The following is a 17791-nucleotide window of genomic DNA, read 5'->3' on the forward strand; positions in this document are numbered from 1 at the left end:
GTTGATTGATGCTTCTGCTGAGGGACAGCGGGACACACACTCTCTTTTATACTTTCCACCACAGATCAAACCCCTTCTGACTGCGGTTACGCACACTCCTATTGGTTTGTCATGGCATCAAGGGATGAAGATGGACCAATGGCAATGAGGGTCCGTGCAACTGGGTGGTTGACGAATCACACAGGTGTGTTCTTAGGGACATTTCCCATAACCTTCAGGTAGAGCTACACTCTGTAACCATGCATAGAATATGCCTGTTCCTGAGGATTCACACGTACCCATGATTAGTACTCGTATGTTTGGAGAAACTGGAGACTCATGACAAAGACAACTTCCACACCATAGAAGTAAAGGCATGCAACAGCATGGGAAGCAAGCTTCTGGTTTGCTGCCACTTTCTTTCTCCTAAATGTAAAACAAAAATCAAATATGATAAATAACCAGGGTAATGAGAAACAGATCATCGTCACTGTTTCAGAAAATATAGACAGTGACACGACAATCTCTTTGACATTTTACAACGTACACAGTACTGCGATGTAGTCTGCTGTGCCAGGAATGTGAGACATATTTTATGAGCATATAGACTACATATCACTTGACATGTTTCATATTAATATATTCCTGGTCATTTTCTATGCAGTAAATGTATTGTTGTAAAGTAAAATAATGTACGGTTGACCCAGTGTACCATAAGGTTGTTATAATGAATGAACAGAGCTTGAATATGATAAGTGAATTGGAGGAAAGAAACAATTCCTGGGGTGTGAGATTGTCAGAGTATGCAGGCCTGAGGTGACTCAGCATGCAGACATTGTAAATCTGTCAAAAGCAGCTAATATTGCATATAGCACAATAAATATGAGGTGTTTGGGTGTAGTAAACAGGTAGAGTGACTAGAGTCAGTACAAAAGGCTGTGAGGAACAGTCTGTATTTAAGCACAACAGGCCTATATATAACCATCATTAAGAGGTATGATGAAAGAATCAGAATCAGAAAGGATTTTATTGCCAAGAAGGGTTTTACACCAACAAGGAATTTGTCTTGGTGAATAAGGTGCATACAGTTAGACAATAAACAATGAACGAACAGTGACTGTAATATATACAATATAACACGATATATAAACAAGTGATAAGTTAAAATAGTATAAAATAGCTGAGAGCAGCTAAGGCAAACTCACATCATTAAGCCCAAAACTTATTTAGGCTGTTACTAGAGATTTATATCTGGGCTGTGACCAGACGCTAAACAAACATCAGACTTCTACAGACGGCAGACTAGACTTTTGGCTCATGAATCATTTAGTTTTCTACTTCACCACTAGATGGGACAATGTATCTGTTTAGACACCAAACTAAGTTACAATCATTTCCAAAAGAGACTAATTCAGTGCAAGAAACTACTTCCAAGCTTGGTAAAAAGGTTCTTCTTAGAAAATCTATCCTCAGCCTAACTGGGTTGCAGCATCTGAAAAGGAGGTCAGTCAAAAATGTACATTGAAAATGATAGTAGGACACCATGGAGAATACTTTACAATGTATAACAACAGCTGAATCTACAAAAACAGTGATCTCAACGTTTGGTTAGAGCCACCCGTTAATATTTTACAGACTGTAGGAAGGTTTTGGAACCAACACAACTATTTCAGACATGTATGTACAAAGTTACTTGGGGATATGGGAAGCTTCCAATGACATGGAAATTGAAAATAGTGCTTTTCAAATTTGGATAAACAGAAAATTGCATGGTCAATTAACACTTAGTTCCAAAGCTGTAAATTGTCCCCAGTACAATAAATGCGGTCATATAATGCTCCCTCATACTGTAAACGTAGTTCAAGGAAAGAGGTGGTGACAACAAGAGCAATCCTTTATTTTCTGATTTGTCTCCATCTCATGTTACTGAAGTGAGTGTGCTGAGGTGGTCCATCCCACAGGATGCTGCCAGTCGCACTGACAGTCCCTGCTGCTGAACACACTTTGGGAACTCAACACACTGTCGCATTCAAAGATGACATCGGCAGTCACCAAAGCCATGATAGAGTCCTACGCGCTAATGGTCATGGTCATGGGCACGTTTTTCCTCTATTTTTGTGGGATGGTGTGGGCTTTTTGCAACCCGAAACTGAGCGGTGCAGAGGAGGAGGACTGTGGTAATACTGGAACACAGGCGGCGGAGCACAGGGACGCCTGCTGGGTTTGCGGCTCAATTCCACCAGGACAGAAATTCAGGTGCAACTGCACTCATCTACAGCCACCGCCGTACACCGCAGAAGGGCTCACACAGACCACTTCTGTCAAGTTTTGGGATGATACTGACAATCTGCTGTCAGACTGCACAGCATATTGCCGTGAGGATCATGGAATTAACAACAGAATGGGAGATATTTACTAGACCTATATTGGCTAAAGAGTTGGTGACCTTACCTTACCGGCTATTTGCAAAACTGTGTTGTTCCACTCATATAATAAACTTTACAGAGTTATTGGACAGAAAAGAAGCGGGATAAAGTGGATGGAAACAATGTTCAGTTTTATTATTATTATATGATAATGATTGAAGCAGTTTATCAAACTCAAAGGACTTAAAGAGTGGTCTTTTTGTGAGCAAGTGTCCATGCTGCTCCCAGGAATAATATACTCTCCGTTGTGTGAAATGCATCAAGAGGATCCAAGTCCTGCAGGACTATAGTGAACATGCTGGGATTCCTTTTGTTTTTCCTTCAGTTTCTTTTTCACATCACGTTCCAGTTGCAGAAATGTCTCATACAAAGCCTCTGATGTTTCCAAATCAATATCCATCTGCAAAGTGGAACAGAAAACATGACACTCAGTAATAGAAATGTTTTATACACTAAAGTTAATTTGACTGAATCGTGTTACTCGCTGCACCTGTAGTGGCTGTGTGTAGTTGCTGCCTAGCCCAGAGGTTAAGCTGTGGTATTTGGCTCGAGGGTCCAGTGATTCAGGGTTTTGCTTAAATAGCCAAAACTGCAAGAAAGAGTAGCATTCATTATTTAATATATATATTGACTAAACAGTTCAAGGACATATGAAGATTTCTTTATTTTATTTTAACCTACCAGGGCTTCTGCTCCATTGTAAGGGCTCAGTGTGAAAGTGTTGGTGAACAGTCTTATCTGAGAACACAGAAACAATATTTATTTAGGTACAACCAAATCATTTGTAGTATGTTATTCTTGTTACCCCTATTACAGCTTAAAGACAAAAAAAAAGGATTTAAGAAAAGCAAAGGGTGTATGTGTTTAATTTGTTACTGTACACTCACAAGCCAAAAGACAGGCATAAGTAGAGTCCAGATGAAGGCTGGTAGGGAGGGCAGGATACTGTAGGTCAGACTGGTCATCACAAAACCAGGACAAATGACAGAAGAGTACAAACCCTAGAAAGCAAAAACAAAGGCAGGGACATACTCAACATATAGTTATGAATATATAATACAATTTAAAATGATACTTTTCAGGCATGAGAGTGGACCTGTTTGTTGTAGTGTGTGTTGAGCGCCAGGCTGAGCAGGTCTGTGGCATATTTGGAGGAGCTGTAAGGTTGGGTTCCTCTCCGGTGCTGCACGTCTTCACAGTTAAAAGCCGAGCGGTGAGCGTTGCTGGATGAGGTCCAGATCAGCTGAGAGGTCCGGTCTGCATGACACAGAACTGGTTCTAGCTCTCTGATCTGGGGCCATGACACAGGAGAGCAACACAGTGTTACCATACTTATTTAAGAAAAAAAAAAATCATCTCAACAAGCCCTTAAGGTTCAAATGCAGCCCCAAATGATACATTTTTATTATCGAAAAAGATTTTTTTCTCCACTGCAGTGTGCCTTAAAACAAGCAAATAAGTAGGAAGGATTGCAGCTGCTCATTTGTCATATGAATGTGCTTCTATGTTTATTCAACTAACTGGGTAAGATATAGATTTCAAGCAGCAACGAAAAAGAAATATCTTTCCACATAGACAAAATTTGAGACAATTTCGATTCCTTAAACTAGTCTACAGTTAAATTCCTGCAAATCCTAAATGGCTTGTTTAAAAAGACCTAAGCAAAAATATTATGTGTCACTTCGAATCCAGCTGTTAAAAAGTACAAAAATAAATATGTACCAGCAAAGAGGGATTCATAATGTAATTTTAGATGAAACAGGAACCTCAAAAAGGCTTCTCTGTAATGGCAACCTCATACACGTAAGACTTTTATCTGCAAACAGGCAGTAAATAGATATACAGTCAGCGGTGACCTTATGTCTAGAACACCACATACTGTTAATTTTTAATGAGCGTCGTTGCTAAGTGACGGGTAGATTTAGTGTCACTGTCACCTATATTTATTCCACCAATGATAAACTGCTGACAAGAATGACTCTACCTGCAGGAAACTGATGGAAACATGTTTTTTTTATAGAGTAGGCTATGTATTGATCAGAACATATACTACTAGATGAATTCAGTAGCTGGAAAAATAGCAGTGCCTCACTAGTAGGAAGTGACCAAAGAGGTTGGTGGCAAAAACTTCTTGCAGCCCATCAGGGGTAACACAGTCCTTCTGCGTCAGAATCCCCTCACCAGTGGCAAACATGGCGACGACACGGCTGCAATAAAGACATTTAAGAAAATTGAACATTGGATAAGCAGCATGGGAAATACACGTTTCAAGTTGTTCATAACAGATGCTGTATACACATGATACATCAAAATATATACATGTAAGTTAAAAAGCTAAAAATGCAGCTCAGTAATTTGGAGTAGCTTCAGAGATCAAGTACACACATCCATTTAAGACAAGATCATTTTTATTTATATGGATATATAATAATATAATACCTGGAGAAGAGGCCTTTGAAGAAGGCTTTTACATCAAACTGTGGGTCTGGCATGATTCCTGCGTTCAGATAGAGGTAGTCCAGCCGGTTATACCTGCAATAAACACCCAAGGCACACATCTTCACCTGGGGTAACACACATGAAGCGCGATGTCTAGAACCATAACCTGCTCTACCTTGATGGCTAGGTGGAGTCAGCGATTCTGGAGAACACTTGTTGTCAAAATCACTTCATGTCAAAATCAATGAATATCTGGTCACGATCCCCTACCTGTCGGTGCTGGGTGCTTGCTGAAAAAGCATCTGGTGTGAATTCGTAGCCTAAGCTCTGTAAACTTGTGTGTAAACAAAGTGGGTCCATGCACCCTTGCTAGCAACATGCCTGTTTAGAGAGCGTATAGGCTAGTGGTACTAACCCTGGATTTCTTTTCTGTGCGCACACAGTAAGGACAAGTGGCAGATCTGTGGAGATATTTACTGATTTGGACACAATTGGACAACAAGCTTTCCCCAAAATCGCTGACTCCACCTTTAAATGTGTAAGTAGTGTGCATTCGAGTCTGTTTCCTCCCACCTGAGTTTGACCTCCCGTGCAGCAGTGAGCACTGATTGGATGCTGCTGGTGTCCATGTGCAGCAAGGCCACCTGGGCCGCGGGGTGAGAGGAGAGGAGGGCAGAACGTGCAGCCTGAGCCCGACGCATGTTCCTGCAGGCCAGACACAGCTGCAGACCCTCAGTGTCCTGTGAGAGGAGACGCTCACACAGGGCCAGGCCAATGCCACTACAGGGAGACACAGACAAATATAGGGGTGAATGCCAAAACAAGCAGACACAACAACAGCTTTCTTTCCTCACGCCATCACTTGGTATCAAAGGTGGATTTCAGCGATTCTGGAGAAATAATTTTGGTCAAAATCAGAGAATTTCTCCGCGCGATCCACTACCTGTCAGTACTGTGTGTGCACTGAAAACGAATCCAGTGTTAATACACCTAGGCTCTGTTAACAGGCATGTTGCTACCAACGGTGGCCCCCCTTTGTTTACATATCCTTTGTTTACATGCCAGGTAACAGAGACTAGGCTGTGTAATAACACCAGATTTTATTTCACCACACACATAGAACAGAAAGGTATCGGATCGTGAGGAGATAACACAACAAGTTTTCTCCAGAATCACCTACTTCACCTTGAACAGCTTGATCAGTCATATAGTGATGATAATGCCTGTAACACTTAAACATTGAGTTTACAGAAACTGTATAGGCATTGAAGGGTTCATTGATTCTATTTATGCATATCTATAAATGCATCTCCTTTTTTCACCTATTTGTACATTATACTTAAATGATTATCTTTATTTAGGTTTTGACCTTTTTAGCTGTAATAGTTCAATCTTCCTAAAGATAGTTTTTGGAACGTTGTGTGAGTGCAATAAGAAAAGAGTCAAATTCCTTGTTGGTGTTTACACAATTGGCCACTCAAGTTGATATGATTTTGAATCCTATTATTAAAACCAAGACATAACATCTACAAAGTATACTTTGATTACATTATTGAATTATTGAAATATTTAGTATTTTTCCATACACAATGTATACGGAAAAATCTTTCTTCCATTTGGGCTAGGACTTACAAGGACATTTAAGAAAAGTAAAATACATAAATAAATTATGAATAATACAATATTAATGGATGAAATAATTAACTGACAGCTACGAAATCACAACAAGTTTAAATTACTTCAATGATGATCTCCAAGAAAGATCTTTGAAGGCCATACTTAAGGTTTGTGATTAAAAAAAATCTAATTCAATCAATTAAGAAATAAATACAGCCATTACCTGTTTGCTCCTGTCACCAAAACCACCTTATTCATCTTTTCTGAACTGGAAACAAACTGCATACACAAAACATTACATATACTGCCTGTTTTTTCAATGCAACAAGTTGTGTGTCTGGTCTGGTACATGGAGAGTTTTCCAGTCCTGTAGCCATATTCTTCACTCCGCCTCTGCGTTGTGATTGGACACTACAGCAGCCCCTCAGCCAATGAAATCCTGATAGCAGTCGCCTCAGATTCAAGGGCCGCCCACACAGTATCAAAGGTTCAGTATCTTATGAATAAGACAAGAGATCCCAAAGAGGTGGAATTCCCTGTTTAAATTTTATTTGCATTTGGTCTATCAATGTACAACTTTTGTGTCGTTTTGTACAACATATATAAAAACATTAACACTGAAAAAACAACAACATTTGAGTACAAATATGTTATAAAACTAATTATGAAATTCATTTATAACACTGGGAGGATTGTAAATGCCATGACGATATCTTTATCTGATGGGCCTCACCACATGCTTCACAAATACCCAGACGTGTCCTTCAACCAAAATATCATGTTTAACTTACTTTACAGATTTAATTACAGATTGTATGCCTAATTTGCAAACCACAGAAAGACAGGGATGACTCAGGTATGTATAAGTGGGACAAAGGGTGCTGGTAAGAGCACAGAGCCTGTAAATAAAGGTGAACTGGGTGAAAGAGTGGTATGCAGTGTGAAGTTCAAGGGGTCAGAGAGTTATACACAGAGTTGTGCTTAAAGAGAAAGGATCCAGCAAACTCTGATAAATGAAAGAACAAACTGACAGCTGATAACTAAAATCCATAGCTTGCAGTTTAGGTAAACTTGTGTAAACTACTTGGAAAGTAACCTGAAGCTTATTCACCGTTCCAGTCAAACATGTTTTTCTAGGTGGAATATTCCGTAGTAGATTTCCCTCCACATTCCTGATTTAAAGGGGAATATATTTCCTCCGTCGACTTGCTTGCATTCATTTGTTAGCACCCGCAACACATTCAGTAACATCTTCCCAAACACATACATACTATTAAACCCACAAAGCACATGGTCAAAAACACTGCCCAACACATTCCTGTGTTCATCTGATCAGTTATCCAAGAGTTTGCTGCTCATGTTAGTTTGCGTTCATTGCAAGACAATAACAGTTTGCAGCAGAAAAGAAAATGTTTCGAAGCAGTTTGTTCTGCAAGTTACTAGTAGATTAAAGATAAAGATTTTTTTAAAGAGGTTACTAATCCACAAATATATCAACAAAACATTAACCAAACAAACCCATATGAACATATAAATATTAATACAAAATATTGCTATCTGCAATCTAAACTTATCTATAGAAAATACACAGTCATGTACACGTCATGTTCAAATCCCCGTAGGTAAAAATGGAAGAAAGACTTGAGGTGAGAATTCCTCTTCTAAAATGTGTGCCGTTTGTCTGAGAGACTGAGATGAAATACTGGTTGATACATATTGAAATGTAACAGTAATGGTTTGCTGCACTCTCCCCCCACTACATTCAAGCAGTCTTCAACAATGATCACTTTATCAAACACTGTAACATGGGAAAATTTGAAACATGTAAAAAAAACGAAACAAATAAAACTATTTAAATACATTTTCAAAAGTGCCGAATGTCACTTGCTACATTTTACTTCCGTTTAGCTTCCTCAACACAAGTCACAACCAAAGTTTATCCCAAGTTCCTGTGTGTGTTTTTCGGGGGTTGGTGTATAATAGAACAGTTTTTTTTTTGGATAATCATAAAATACATGTATACATCTATAAAAAACCTCTTAGACATTGTGATTGTGCTAAATAAACTCCAATTGACAAACATGAAAAGTCTCTGGTAGTCCTTGTTTGTAGTGTATAAATCCATGACACTGTGTATCCCCAATTCTTGGTTTGGATCCCACAGGTGAAACAAGATTATAGCTTAAACCCAGATCCTGTCTGAATCATGGTTCTACTCTTTGTACACCATTCCTTTCCAGAGACGAGCAGACTGGGAATCACTGTCTTTAAACATTATTGCCCAGGCTTACGGCTGTAAGTCCAGTAGGGCTCGGTGTATTTCCTGGAATGAGGGCCGTTCTTTCGCGTTCCTCTTCCAGCAGCTCAGCATGATCTTGTAGAGCGGGTCTGGACACAACACAGGCTGAGGCAGGTAGATCTGGAACAACGAGAGCGACGAATCAAGCTATGTATTCACAGTTTTTTTTAAACATGCATATATGGTTGTAAATTAAATGTTTGTAACAACCACTCACCTGTCTTTTCTGGTCCCTGAAAAACTCCCCCGTATTTTCTATCACCTGCTCATCAGTGAGCTGAGAGTAGGGTTGCTCCTTGCAGAAGTTAAGGATCTCCCACAGGGTCACCGCGAAGGCCCACACATCACTCGCTGTGGTGAATTTACCCTGCACAAAGAAAAAACAAACAATGTTTCCATTTGTAAATGACTACACTTAGAAGGTGGAGCGCACACACAGTACAGACAGGAAGTGGATCATGAGGAGATATTCACTGATTTTGACAAGCTGTGATTTTGACAACAAGCATTCCCCCAGAATCCCTGACTCCCACCTTTAAAGTCCAATCTTTTTCGTTAAGCAGTGCAGGGGACTTACCAGCAGGATGCTCTCCCATGACATCCAGCGTATAGGCAGCACCGCTCTGCCCTGGATGCGGTAGTAGTCGCCGCTGTACAGGTTCCTGCTCATGCCAAAGTCGGCTATCTTTATGGTGTAGTTCTTGCCCACCAGGCAGTTCCGCGTGGCCAAGTCTCGATGGACAAAGTTCAGAGAGGAGAGGTACTTCATCCCCGAGGCTATCTGAGCCGCCATGTAGCACAGATTATTGAAGCTGGAAAAAAAGGAAAAACAAATCAAAAGGGGTGTCACAGTGGGCCATACAGTAGGTTACATAATGCAGCTGTCTCCTCTCCTGTTTGTTCAGCACTAGCATTCACCTGACAGTGGGCGCGTTGCTGAGCAGAGCCAGTTGTCCCTCAGGTTCGTGTCTTGATAGAAACTGGTTGAGATCTCCGTTCTCCATGTACTCTGTGATCATGCAAAGAGGGTCGCTGTAGATGCACACGGCCAGCAGGCGAATGATGTTGGGGTCCTTCAAACGGGACATGATCTTTATCTCTTTTAGGAAGTCGTTCCTACCATAACACAGAATAAAAAGGGTGCACAAGGAGATGACCTTACTTGATACAGAGAACAAATCAGAATTTAAAAAATAAATAAAAGGCAAGAGATTTCTGTGCAGTTGACTCAGACATATAGATTCGATATACCTTGCATTTTTGTTGGCGTCTGAACGAAGCATCTTCACGGCCACTAAAACTGGCTGCTCTTCGGGGATGTCGAATAAAAACTCCTTATCCATGAACTCCTGCATTCCCTCCGCCTCGCACAGGTGCACCTGAGAGAAGAGGAGGGGAGGAATAGAACGTGTTTTATTTGTTGTTTCTTTAACTTGGCCTGTGTCTTCTTGATGTGTGTATTTGCCTGTGTCTTAACGCTCCGAGCAAAGAGCTGCAAAGGGCACACTGACACACCTCTCCAAACTGTCCCTCTCCCAGCTTCTCTTTGAACGTGAGCAGCTTCCGAGGGAACTCCTCCACCACCACGTCCTTCCCCGACAACAGGTCCATAGTCAACGCGGGGATGGCGTACGTGTTGCCCCCGGTGACGCCTTGCAGGTTCACAATGTCCGCCTCTGCGTAGTGCGGGGCGCCATCCTGGAGCACGGTAGCTGTGGTGGATTTAGAAGCTGCTGCGCTGGTGGTTTCTTGAAAAAACAATAAAGAAATCTTCTAGTTAAGACTCTCAAAAAGGTAAAGAATTGACCACCATGTTTAATTATCAGGTATTACAACATGTAAGCAACAGATGTTTGTGTCCGACCTACCAGACTCCTCTGAGCTCTGAGCAAACTCCGGCAGCTTACTTATGATGCGCGACGGCTCCTGGTAGTCAGGGCCGAGGGGGAAGATGCGTTCGTATGTGGAATTAGACTCCTGCTCACTGTTTGTGCTGGGCTGGTTGTGGCTGTAGGCGAACGTCTCACTCTGTATTGACAAACTAGCAGTTAGTTCATCGTCCAGCATCCGGCGAGAGGCCTAGAATGAAGGACGGTGCGGGGGGTGAAGGAACAGATCTGACCACCTCCCAAAAATAATCTCAATGTAAGAATGCATAAAAATCAGTCCACATCAGCGGCAATGAGCTCACCTTCTCCAACATCTTCTGCCAGACCTGCCTCCACAAGATTATGACAATGATGGCCACAAGGATGAAGATGATGGCCACCAAACAACCGATCAGGATACGGGTGTTGCTGTCGTCTATTTTGTGAGTGGGGTCGTCCTCTACAGGGGAGGAACAGGTAGAGATGCCTTTTGAAGGTGGAGACTGCACATGTCTGCATGCATGAATGCGTGGGACCAAACTGTGGCCACACCATCGTTAAATGGCAAAAAGTAGGAAAGTGTAAGATTCTAATTTTTGCGTATAGGTAAACATTTTTTTGCCAGAATCTTGTTCACAGATTTATCGTAGAATCATAACTTTCTCACATTTCTCTCTCTTTTTGGCAAAGGGATCTAATATTTCAACATTGCTTCATCCCATATAGCAAATCATCCTTTCATTGAGGAATTCAACACTTATTCCATGCACAAGAAATGCTCCTAATTAGAAATAAACTTTTTTGTTTACATTTTTTTACGCTGATCTGACCTAAATTGGTTTGCCTGCAGACACAATGACAGTTATTTTCTGATGTTAATTTGTTGCGTCTGCAACACTTTTCTTCACACCAAGAAATTCCATGTTGTTATGTCTCAAAAACAAGTCATGAAAAAGTTGAATGTTGAGAGGTATTCGTCAAGAGTGTGTGTAATGTGATCACTGACCTGGTTGTATGTTAGGAGGCAGTCCTGTCTTGGGTGGAGCCAGTGTGGTGTTGTACATGGCTGTATCTGAAAGGCCAAATGGCATGGGGCTGATCAGAAATGAATTGCTCATCTTAAATAACAAGACAATCAACCAAGGCAAAATAATAGTCAATATATATAAACTGATAAACTGCAGATTATACACATTATACACTATACCTGACTGGAAGGTGATCTCGCTTAACAACATCCAGGCATCGGCAAAGTAGAACTGGCACTTGATGGCACTGGCCATCTGATTGGCCAGGTTGACGGTGACAAAGCGGGCGCTGGGATTCGTCTCGTCCACCACGGGGCTAAAGATAAGGGGCGTGGCCTCCCAGTCTGACTCCGATCGGAAGTGACACACGGCCTGGCGGAAGGCCTTGACATGCCGTGAGAACATGTTGTTGCAGTGGACCTGGATGTGGATACAAGCAGAGGGGGTGACCCTAAGCACTGAAGAGAGAGAGAGAGAGACTGAGGTAACACTGGGAAGGAAATGTTATCTTGTTCAGGCGGGGGGCCTTACCTTCATGGTGGTAAAGTTTCGTATGCGGTCAAACTCAAACATAATTTCAACGTATCCACTGGGGAAGCTCTCATTGTTCCAACCCACGTAGTCGTACCCGGGCCACACATTGTAGACATGACTGTGAGTAAAGTCATCCAGACCACACACTCCATCCGTTAGCTGGCCCAACCCCTCTGTCATGCTGAAAACAAAGGAACAATATGAGTGTCAAAGAGAGGTAGAAAGCACAGAGGAACATGCCAGCCACATCCTTTATCCTCAAAAGTAGGCCTAAACTCATCTGTTAAACTTTATTTTTTAAATAGTACAAACCCCTAAACACTAGGTGGCAGCATTATAAAACCTAACTCCCCACTTCTGCTCTTGGCTGTGATATTGTAATGAAAGCCATTTTCTTTTTTTCCCCCTGCACTCTTGTCTTGACAGAGAAAAGGGAGTCTGCCCGTGTGATGGAGGACATTGTTCACCAAACGCCACTGTCAACAAAAGACTGATTGGTTCATTCCGCTTTCTGAAACATCATTTGCATGGTTGACTCAGTCATTCCCCTGAGCTATTGCCTAACAGTGAAACCACCATGACCCACTCACCACTCTGTCTCCTTGCTGCTTTCACCATGGTGACAAGGCAACAACGAGGTGAGGGGAAAAAATGACTGACCAAGGATGAGAGCAATGATGAAGCAGTGTAGTGGTGTGCGGGAAGGGAATAATGGAACACAGAAAAATACACACAGAAAAATACACACACACAGACACACACGCTAACACACGCAAACACACAAGCAAACATACCTATGGATGACAGCTCCATCGTAGACAGAGTCGTTGACATTGACAGGTGAAGAAGACAAGCTCATTTGTTCTCCTACTGGAGCGTTGTACGACACAAGACCATCTGTAAAAGCAAAGCAGAATTATTCATGTTTGAAATTAAATAACCCCATAGAATGTTGCACTCCAAATGCCTTGCTCCATCCTCAAAATTAAAAAGTTACTGCTTTACTGCATGACTTGAATTAAAAGAAACATATTGCTTAAGGCTATATGCTAAACTATATTGCTCAAAGCCAAGGTCTGCCTGACAAACCTTCCATCTTGAATTTAGAAGCATTATTGTGAACAGAAGGTTAGAGAGGATATGCAATATTTAGCCGGAGATGTGATCATTGTGGTCTACATGAGCTTTGTGTAAACAAAAGCGTCCGGCTTGTTATGAAAAGGTGACAAAGTATCAGCTGAACATTTCTATTCTTTCATGGACAGAAAGGTAAGGACTCATGCCTCAGCTCAGCTTGGTTCTTTGTTCCCCCTCCTCACTCATCAGTCCTTACATATACACTCTCTTCTACCATCCACCTGAGCTGCCTCTTACCTAGCCATTCACAGCCATAGAGCTCCACTCTCATGCAGACGTTCATGGAGTGGTCTGTGACGGGCATGAAGCGGACGAAGCGCGCGATGATGGGAGGCTCCAGGTCCTTCAGTATGATGTCATAGGCGTTCCTGTTTCCCTCAATCACCTGCGGATGGATCAAACACACTATGACCTCATGAAGAAGCTCACCCTTATGAATTACTTTAACAATGTCTTTGCTTCCTTTTATCAATCATAGATAATGTAGAATTATGAGTCAGTCTGATGTACTATGAGGACTATACGTAGATACCAGGTGTAAACGATGACAGGCCATTAATATAGAGAGTAGACAGCTTGTTTTGTTGTTGTTGCTTTTTTAATGTGTATTTGATAGAGAGACAGATTGAAAACGGGGAGGAGAGGGGCTAAGACATGCATCAAATGGACTTGGCTGGAAACTAATCCGACTTGGCCTTGGCCTTTATTTGCACTCAAGTTGCAGACAGTGTATCTTCATCAGAAGTTTGTCATGAAGGTCCAAATAGAAGTGACTGACTGATAGGCTGACCGACCTGCTTGCCCTGCCTGCTCCTCCATGAGATCCAGCGGCTCCCGTCGCGGCTGTACTTGATCTTGTACATCTGGGCGAACTCGTTGCCGATGCCCCCCGCGTGGCGCCCCTGGGTGCCCACCAGGGTGATGAAGTGGAGCGAGCGCAGGTCAATCTGCAGGAACTCCTTCAGGTGGTCCGGCTCCATCGTTATCTCTGGACACCACGCACCATCGCCCTCCTCAAAGTCCAACCTGGAAGGAGGACCAACAGACAGAAAAGATGAAATAATAGTGTTCATATTAGGAATTACAAGCAGAAAATGGAAAAGGGGAGAAGAAAAATTGGGATTAGGATGGAGAGAAACATAGGTGAGAGGAAAGTAAAAGTGAGTGCGGTTGTGGATTTCAGTCCTCGCAGCCTGTTATAAAAACAGCTCGGTGACAGCCTGTGGCGTAAATTCATCTTTTAAAGGGTTAATTTTTTTGGAAAGGGGGCTGGCAGGCAGGGGCGATGGGGGAGCCGGCCGGGCGAGACTGAAAACACAGCGAGGATGGATGGGGGGATATGGAAGAGTTTATTAGACTTTAATATCTGTGAAAGCAAAACAGTTTTGTAAAAGCACAGAAGACAATTGACAAGTGTGTATCATGATTCACACGTATTTCACTATCCACAAACCTGTAATTTTTGACTTGCAAATATGTAGAACTTACTCTGAAAATACAAAGTCATATTTACGCATTTACGGATCTGTTTCTGCTTGTGAAAAGGGGTTTGCATATTTGTGGATTGCCTCCTGTGAGTTTGTGAGCCACATTACATTTTTACATAATTTTGTCCAACTTCTACCACCGAGATCTGTAGAACAAGCGTTACAAATGTGAAGTGCAATAATTTGTATGTGTGTAATTGTGTTTTGTAAAGTTATATCCACACAAAGAAAAAGCGATTTGCAAATATGTAGAATTTAGTCTGTAAATGTGTATTTTAATTTTGCATAATTTTTTAATTTTTTTTTAATGCAAATAGTTTCACCACAAAAAAAGACATGTCAACTCTTATTTACACATTTACAGAACCATTTCTACATGTGAAACTGGCTCTGCGCATTTGTGGATCGCTTCCTGTGCGCTCACGGAATATTGTCCCATTCGTGCCGCAGGGATCTGCAAAACGCCACCTGTAAAATGAGACCTGTATTTTGAATTATGTACTTTAGGTGCAGTTAGACAGGTCCACCAGCAGATGGCGCACTCGCGGCGCAGCCTTTATCTATCGGCGAACCACATGGTCCCCTTGACCAATCAAAAGAGCTTGTTTAGGGGCGGCCACCTCATTGGTTCATTTGGAGGCCTGTCACACGAACAGAGGAGGGAAAAAAAGCTGTCCACAGCTCAAGCTCATTCTCGAGTTCGTCGGACATTATTCCTCCTCGTTAGTGAGCAGGAAAGCATCTGGCTGCAGACTAGCGGAGCTGAGTATCGGTGATAAGAGAGGTATGTTGTTATGCTGACCCACCATTATACTATCATACAGTAGTTTGTGCGCTGGTCACCTGCGAGGGTAATCAGCATTTCTTGCTAGGCTATTTAGCGAGCTAGCTGACATGTTACACACTAAGCATGATTATTTGAGTTTGTCGCCATCATTTTTAGCACACAGACATGCCGCGACCCGCGACAGGCAAAGCTTCTCCCTTTCATATAATATTTCAATTGTAATACAACAATATGCCAACTAATTAGATGGTCATTTAAATGCAGGCTATACATGTGTGGGGCATACCTCTAAAAAAAATTAACGTTTTACTCTTAGTAATATGTGTGTTGGTCACCTCCTGTGTATCTAGTAAATGGTGTTACAGGGTTAAAGTGATAGTATTGTGAGCTTGGTGTAGTTAAAGAATTGCAGTAACATTGCCAAAGTATTGTGATCAGATGAGTTTCATAATTATGCACTTCAGGGGAGATTGCCATTATAAGAATTTAGCATGGTAAAACATGATTAGCATCACCTTGTTTATTTTTATATTATCCATAGTTTACAACGTAACACATGCTGTCAAAGAAAGGTACTACAAGCCTCCCCCTGACTGTTATGGTGCTTTCAGCTAGACCTGATTTAAAATAAAATAATGCTAAGAATACCAAGAGCCAGTAGAAGTGTAATGAGATTGTTATTAAAACATGTATATTCGTGTCACATGATTGTGTAACCTATAAGGTTACTGTCATTCTTGTAACATATGGTATTTTTCCTCCTTTAGGAAATGCTGCTGAATCATTGACTGACTGCACTACGGACCAGCAAAGCTGTCACCATGGTGCACCTGTGGACCTAGACCATCTCCAGTTTATACTGTTACGGGACCAAACCAACTTCAGATCCCACATGCAAATCATTGGTTATGTGAAGGGTCATCTCTCTCATATCCCGGTTAAAATGACCCTATAGATATCACACTCAAGGACTAAAGGCAGTGCATTAACCCAATGCTCATTACTTGGTTACCCATGTACATTTTGCATTAGTCCATTGTATACAAGTTGGAAAATTACAGAAATAAAATAAACAAGTGAATGTATTTGAGCATATGGTTTCATGTTTTGCATGTTGATGAAGTGGGATGTTCCACTTGCTTCCACTCATGTCAGCCCTGGGAATCTCCCAGCCAATCCAGAATTTGACCATTTTAAAGCTTGTGGAAGTGCAAACGACTAAAGGACTGTACTAACAATTACCAAAGAACTGGAAACGGAGATAATTGAGTAACTGCATGCTTGACACAGACACATACGGCTAGTTTGAAAATGGTTAAGGGGTGAAAATATTGTATTTATACTGTACACATTTTATTTGTTTTAGGGGGTAATTGTTTTTTGCTGCTTGCCCTGTTCACAGGCGTTACATTGCTATGCTCGGGCACTCCTGCCTGCTTGTACAAACTGTGTGATGTCGACCACAATCTACTGCAGCTAAAACACAATGACTATGGATAACCAAATTCTGCAAATAATCTGAACTGAATCCAAACACTGTATCCTGAGGATGTATGTCTATTTGACATGTTTCTTTACTTTTTATGCATCGCTATGGACCCATTTGTGAATCTGAAATAAATTATGGATATCCCTTGAATGGCCACATAGTGTGTTGCTGTGAGTTCACTTTGTCCATGGGCCAGACCAGAAATCGGTACAATCTTGGTGCTCATGTGCACCTCTCGAATATGTATTGATGCGATATACCTTTTATATTTTAAGCTTTATGGTGGTTTTCCCCTCTTACAGCAAAAGTAAGAGCTAGTCATTGAAGGTGAGACACTGCAGGGGAATAGGATATGTTATATTTGTAGATATCATCTTGAAACTTTTCCAGTTGATTACTAGCATTAAAACAATTCGTTTTTGTGTTACCATTTGTTCAGAAATGCTTTATAAATATTCTATTCTGACTGCAGAGATGCTAATTCACGGAAAGGGGTGCATAAAGGGCAACTAGTGAGCTCTTGTAAAGCTGTTGGGAAAGTCCTAAGCCCTCAATTAATTAACATGCTGAAAATTGCTTTTAATTTAAAGGCTCTATCCATCCTGGCTTTATCCAACATCTATATTTTGGTTTGATTTTGCTTTTGCAAATGTTCACAAAATAAGTCACTGTATCCTGAGGATGGATGTTTATTTGACATG

At 41.4% G+C, this 17791-nt stretch overlaps 2 protein-coding genes across 3 annotated transcripts in view; both read right to left on the reverse strand.

The window, feature by feature from the left end:
- Positions 1-2664: 2664 nt before the first annotated feature.
- hsd17b7 (hydroxysteroid (17-beta) dehydrogenase 7) lies at positions 2665-6754 on the reverse strand (the record flags this gene model as incomplete). Its single annotated transcript, XM_080032836.1, has 9 exons — positions 6685-6754; positions 5418-5624; positions 4845-4937; positions 4498-4612; positions 3502-3696; positions 3293-3406; positions 3087-3143; positions 2896-2994; positions 2665-2805 (listed from the first exon to the last, which is right to left on the reverse strand). Exons 1-9 carry the CDS (start codon positions 6744-6746, stop codon positions 2665-2667), a joined length of 1083 nt encoding a protein of 360 aa, XP_079888962.1. The 5' UTR covers positions 6747-6754.
- Positions 6755-6988: 234 nt separating this feature from the next.
- Positions 6989-17791, reverse strand: part of ddr2a (discoidin domain receptor tyrosine kinase 2a) — a 37725-nt gene continuing 26922 nt past the window's right edge. The window contains exons 4-17 of one of the 2 annotated variants that reach the window (XM_080032390.1): positions 14122-14353; positions 13565-13712; positions 12985-13087; positions 12188-12371; positions 11836-12076; positions 11635-11700; positions 10952-11088; positions 10629-10788; positions 10276-10508; positions 10012-10139; positions 9679-9876; positions 9338-9572; positions 8978-9127; positions 6989-8880 (exon numbers count right to left, since the gene is read on the reverse strand). In XM_080032390.1, the coding sequence (XP_079888516.1) occupies positions 8749-8880; positions 8978-9127; positions 9338-9572; positions 9679-9876; positions 10012-10139; positions 10276-10508; positions 10629-10788; positions 10952-11088; positions 11635-11700; positions 11836-12076; positions 12188-12371; positions 12985-13087; positions 13565-13712; positions 14122-14353 (2347 nt within the window). In that variant the 3' untranslated portion in view covers positions 6989-8748. Of the gene's footprint in view, positions 8881-8977; positions 9128-9337; positions 9573-9678; positions 9877-10011; positions 10140-10275; positions 10509-10628; positions 10840-10951; positions 11089-11634; positions 11701-11835; positions 12077-12187; positions 12372-12984; positions 13088-13564; positions 13713-14121; positions 14354-17791 lie in introns of both variants that reach the window. The other variant, XM_080032389.1, reaches the window with a different exon arrangement.

Source organism: Ammodytes marinus (assembly GCF_949987685.1).
Source record: "Ammodytes marinus genome assembly, chromosome: 8".
Taxonomy (NCBI): Eukaryota; Metazoa; Chordata; class Actinopteri; order Uranoscopiformes; family Ammodytidae; genus Ammodytes; species Ammodytes marinus.